At 31.9% G+C, this 6000-nt stretch overlaps 1 protein-coding gene across 1 annotated transcript in view; it reads left to right on the top strand.

Moving 5' to 3' along the window:
* Positions 1–226: 226 nt before the first annotated feature.
* The window catches only part of LOC141813480 (uncharacterized), a 46317-nt gene continuing 40543 nt past the window's right edge, over positions 227–6000 (top strand). The window contains exons 1-3 of the mRNA XM_074701448.1: positions 227–419; positions 1115–1199; positions 1284–1354. Of these exons, the coding sequence (XP_074557549.1) occupies positions 280–419; positions 1115–1199; positions 1284–1354 (296 nt within the window). The 5' untranslated portion in view covers positions 227–279. The remainder of the gene's footprint in view (positions 420–1114; positions 1200–1283; positions 1355–6000) is intronic.

The raw sequence follows: 6000 nt of genomic DNA, 5'->3' as shown, positions 1-6000 counted from the left end.
AATTAATAATTAATTGTTAGTAAGGAAGAGGTAGAATGTGAATGTGATTTTTTTTTTTATTTTTACGCAGCTGCGTGGTAAACACATAGCGAATTATTCTTTCGCCTTTGTTTTTTTAATTTTTTTTTGGGTTCAATCAGTCCTGACACGTTGAGTTGCGGTCCATGTCATGCCAAACCTTTGACATCGTTGTCGACTTATTATTTCCTCCCAAAACACGGTCCGCATCGGTATATCGTCGCCACCGGCGTCGAGCTTGAGCAAAGATCAAAGAAAATCATGGAATCTCCTTCAAACCTCTCCGCCCTGGAAGAAGTAAGCGAGGAAGTGGAGACCGACGATGGTAGAGATGGAGAAGACAAACTCGGAGGCCAATCCGTTTTTTCTCCCGCGTCGATCCCTCCTCGTCCTGCATCGCAGTAAGATCATTTTACCATATAATTATTTGATTGTGTCAATGTCACCATCAGTAGATCAAATGACAATCTTGAACCTTCCGGACTCGCCCATTTCTTCGAATTTTGTTGGCTTAAATCCTCGCGTGATCTTCGTTTCCTAGGTTTTCATTTGTTTGGGTGAATAAACTTTCTTTGCACATAAGACTCAAGATCAATGGTATAGTCTGACGTATTTCCATGGCGGTTAACGCATTGAAAGACGATTTTAAGATGCCGACTAGGGTTGCATTTTCTCATTGGTATAATTCAGTTGCCGTCTACCTAACCTTTTTTTGTTCGACAAAACACCTAGCGCAGATCTATCCTTGAATCACAAAAGAATGAACACGACGAGAAGAAAACTGTACTACTCTCTTACTTTATAATTGATTTTTAATAGTTTTGCTGGCATATTGCAGTCCATTTTTTGACAAAACATGATCTTGAACTTATATTGCGAACAGTTTCATTAACCATCACCCAGCAAAGGTAGCTTGGACAAGTTCCCTATTTCTAGATAGTAATTCTTCTAGTCAAGGCTGTTCTAAGATGCTTTTCAGAGTAACAATATATACAATTTCTTGTTAAATTTCCTCAATTATGTGGAGGTTATAATAATTGTACTAAGTTATGCATACATGTACAACATATAACCATATATTAGAATCTACATACAGGAGTTTGCTGAAAAAGTATGCACCCTTGCAATGGTCAGATTATTTTGATAAAGAAGATGATGTGAAAGTTCCTGGTTCAGATAACGTAACTAATCTTTATGATGTTATGTATCATTAATATTATAGTCAATTTTCCATTTCACCTCTTCCATATGTTGCTCATTGATAGATATTTCATGTCTATATGGCTGGGTCTGGTGGGCCAGTTGTGTTTTGCCTACATGGAGGTGGCTATTCCGGGTATGTTTGCACTTCTTCAATCCTGGCATATAAGCTACTAGAATGCATCTTCGTTCTATGTAATAATCTCAATTTTTTCTATGCTTCGTGCATGTTAATTTATTTCAAGTTTTACATACTAAATCATCTAGAAGTCAAACTCTCATATGACTACTTAAAGGATGCCCATTGTAGTTCCTTTTGTTGGTTAATTGCTGTGTAGTTATCTTATAAACAACCCATGAAAATGATTACATAAAACTATCAAGATTCAAAATGTTAACTAAAAATATGTCCATTTAATGCTTTCTTTTTGACATATACTATTCACTTTTTTAAAAAATATAAAATAACATCACAACATGATTTTTGGCCAACCAATTTATTATATGTTTTTGTCTTATTTATATGATCAACTAAACATGGTATGTAAATGTGAGTCCGATTTGACACCATATGTTCATCCCATTTTCCATCCTAAACTATCTTCATTACCTAAAATTATATTAAAGTATATAGTTGGAGGTCTCCACTAAATGAAGTGAAAAGAACTTATTAGATTAGACAACACCTGTGCAAGATCATAAGGTGAATTCTAGAGGTAGAGGGGGTGAATAATTCTTGTGTTTGTAAACAAAAACTTGATCTTCTATTGTTATGATCCTGCAAGGTCACAAAATAAATTAATAGTGAAACAATGAAAAAGAACAAATAAACGTACCACAATCACTAATGCAGTTGTTTAATATGGTTTCGCAACCTCAGGGTTCTAGTCCACGACCTATGATCTGTTTGGTGGATCACCCTGGGAAATCTCTATATTTTCTTCCCTTTGGTGACATGCTAGAGGTGGTGAAACAGCTTACAAGACAATTGCAATATGTGCAGGAGGTTTACAATAGAGGTTAGGGTTTTGAGAATGAGGCTCAACGAGAATAATAATAAAACAAAACTTTTCTCAATATGTTATTATAGTTTATGGCATATGGACCCCATTTTAAAGCCTCATCTTGATGTAGTCTTGTTGATGTGGCACTATCAGTCGACTGGTTTGCATCTATTAATTTGTTCAATTCTAGCTTATTGTGTCCTTTGTTTCCATCGATGACTATCATTTAGGTTTTATAATTATTAGGCGATTGTTTATAGAGATGTCGACGAGCCTAATAACATATTTTCCTATTAATTTATCCTATTAATTTAATATATATACATTTATTTAAAAACATATTTTTATTTTTTTAAAAAATATTTAGATTAACTTTTTTATTTTTAGTTATTTATTTAAGCCTAATAAAATTATTCTATTAATTTAATTTATATAATAATAATAAATTCAATCGCCTAGGCACTGCCTTGGCGGTCGAGGTGGTAGGCGGTGACTAACCGCCCTGCCATCGCTTATTGTCATTTACAACACCGACTTTATTTTACTAGGTGGGATTGGCTATATGAATCCTTCTACGCCATTGGGCTTTATCTCTTACTATATCATTATCTATACTTAAATAAATTTTATCTTGTTTTATTGTTGCTAATCAAGTTTTTTTTGTTTTTCTCTTTCTTATTTGATGTGCGTATTTATCATAGTTTCACATCGCCTAATTAGAGCATTTATTGATCATTTAAGTACATATCTGTACCATCTTAAAAATGTCTCTTGGAGTTTTCCCTCAATAGATATAATTTCGATTTGTCCCTAATGTTTTTATTTCTTATTCTGTCTATCCTCGTATGTTCACACATCTACTTTAACATCTTCAACTCTGTAATTTCTATTTTCTACTCATGTGTTCAAGTTATAGCTCAACATTCAACGCCATATAACATAGGAGGTCCAATTGCCGTTTTGTAGAACTTCTCTTTAAGTTTTAGAGGTATTTTATGATCACATAAAACACCTGACGCTCTCATCATTTCAACCATCCTGCTTGTATTCTATTTAAGTCATCTCTCTCAATTTTTTCATTGTTTTGTAAAAATGATCGTAAATAGTTAAAACTCTCAGTTTTAGACTACTCATTATCTCTGATCTTAATAATTATCTCATTACGTCTAATATTACTAAATTTAAATTTCATATATTCTGTCTTTACTCCACAAAATTTAAAACTTTTTACTTATAGTATTTTTCGTCAAGATAGTTTAACATTTACTCCTTCCTGTGTCTCATTTACCAAAATAATATCATCTACAAACAATATGTATCACGGTGTTGTCTTGAATGCATCCAGTGAGTTCATCCATGATTAGTGTAAAAAGATAGTGACTTAGAGCTGATCCTTGATATAATCTTATCTTTATTGGAAATATTTTAGTTAATTCGCTTGAAGTCTTCACTTTGTTCATTACATCCTCATACATATCTTTAATTAGTTCAATATATGCTATGCTAACACCTCTTTTGTCTAGAATTCTCCATATAATTTCTCTAGCACTCTATCATAAGTTTTTTTTTTAAGACAATGAATACCATATGTAGATCTTGCTTTTGCTCCCGATACTTTTCAATTAGTTGTCTGAGAAGATGTATAACATCTATTGTCAACCTTCCAGGTATGAATCCAAATTGATTATTGGTTACCGTAGTCTTTTTAATTTTTTTCTATTACTCTTTTTCAAAGTTTCATGATGTGGCTCATTAGTTTAATACCCTTATAGTTTACATAATTTTGTACGTCTCTCTTATTCTTATATAAGATAATTAGAGTATTTACTCTCCATTGATCAGATATTTTTTTTCGTTTTCAATAACTTGTTAAATAATTTTGTAAACCATTTAATATCTTATTTCTCTAGGAACTTCGATACCTCTATTAGAATATCATCTCACTTAACGATTTTTCATTTTGCATCCCATTTAATGCTTGTTTTACTTTTGAAGTTTGAATTCTACAATAAAAATTTAAAATTTTCATTTACCTACTTAAATTACATAAGTTAAGTTGGTCACCTAAACCTTCATTAAAAAGTTAATGAAAATATCTTCCATCGCTCTTTTATTTCTCCTTCATTTACTAGTACCATATTGCATGAATCTTTAATACATTTTATTTGGATAAGATCTTTTGTTTTCCTCTCTTTTTCACTTTAGCTATTCTATAAATATCTTTTTCCCTTTTTTTATCTAACTTTCGATATAACGTTCAAAAATTTCATTCCCTGCTTGCTTAGCCTCTTTTTTGACTATTGTATATATTTTTTAAGTTTTCCTCATTCTTACAAATATATAATTTCTTATAGGTTGTTCATTTTTCTTGTACTTTCTCATTCCATCGTTAAGATTTCTTACTTGGTATGCATATCTTTTTAACTCATCGAGTACACTCTTGGCTAATATTTTTAATTTTGATACCATCTTATCCCATGTCATATTAGAATCACTGTATGTTTCACCTAATGCTTGTACTCATACTTTCTCTTTAAATATGTTTTGCTGCTCATCATTAGACTTCCACCACTAAATTTTAGGAGTTGTGTATATTTTCTTTCTATTGATATTATGCTTGAGGTCACGGGTTCAAATCCTGGAAACAGCCTCTTGCCAAAGGCAAGGTAAGGCTGCGTACAATGGATCCTTTCCCCAGACCCCGCATGGCGGGAGCTTCGTGCACCGGGCTGCCCTTTGATATTATGCTTGAGGCATATATCCGACAGTACTAACCTATATTTGGTAGTTAAATTTTTTTTTCTAGGGATGACCTTGCAATCTTTACAAATCTTTCTATCCCTCTTCCTAACCTTAAGAAAGTTAATTTGCGATTTATTATACTCACTTTTGAACGTGACTAAGTGTTCTTCTCTTTTCTTAAAAAACGTATTAGCTAATATAAGGTCATGTGCTATTGTAAAATCTAAAATAGTTTTCTCTTCTTTATTTCTTATTTTAAACCCATAACCCCTATACACCTTTTCATATTCCTCATTTTTCACTTCGACATGCCTATTTAGATATCTTCTATTAAAATCATTTCATTTGGCGGCATGCTTTATAATAGTTCATATAGGTCATTCCAAAATCTTTATTTGGTATCTTCATCTAATTCTACTTGAGGTGCATATATGCTAATTACGTTCATAGTTTCTTTCTCCACTACTATATTGAGAGCTATAGTTCTATCTCCTTTTCTAACTACTACAATTTCATCCTTTAACAAACTATCTATAACAATATCCACTTTATTTCTTGTTTTACTCTTTTTTGTGTACCATAATTTAAAACCCGAGTTCTCTATCATCTTTGCCTTCTTGTCTATCCATTTTGTCTCTTGTACACACAAACTACTAATTCTTCTCCTAATCATCATATCTACTACCTATTCCTATAATTCTATCCTTTAACGAGCTATTTACAATAATGTCCATTCCATATCTTATTTTATTATTTCCTGTGTACCATAATGTAAAATTTGAGTTTTCTATCATATTTGCCTTCTTGCTTATCTATTTTGTCTCTTGTACACACAAAATACTAATTCTTCTCCTAATCATAATATCTACTACTTCCATTGCTTTACTAGTGAGGGTTCTTATGTTCCATGTTTTAAATCTTTGATTATTAGTTTTTCTATAATATTTATTCTTATCCAACCTATGTTGTGAAAACTCTTGCCTATTTAACACTACACCCAAGTTAATATGGAGATGTAGCGGTCCTTGTCAATACG

The sequence above is a fragment of the Curcuma longa genome, chromosome 20 (genome assembly GCF_044706935.1).
Source record: "Curcuma longa cultivar G26 ecotype Majalengka, Jawa Barat chromosome 20, ITB_CL_G26_1.1, whole genome shotgun sequence".
In the NCBI taxonomy this organism is placed as follows: Eukaryota; Viridiplantae; Streptophyta; class Magnoliopsida; order Zingiberales; family Zingiberaceae; genus Curcuma; species Curcuma longa.
This window is presented reverse-complemented; position numbering and strand designations above follow the sequence as displayed.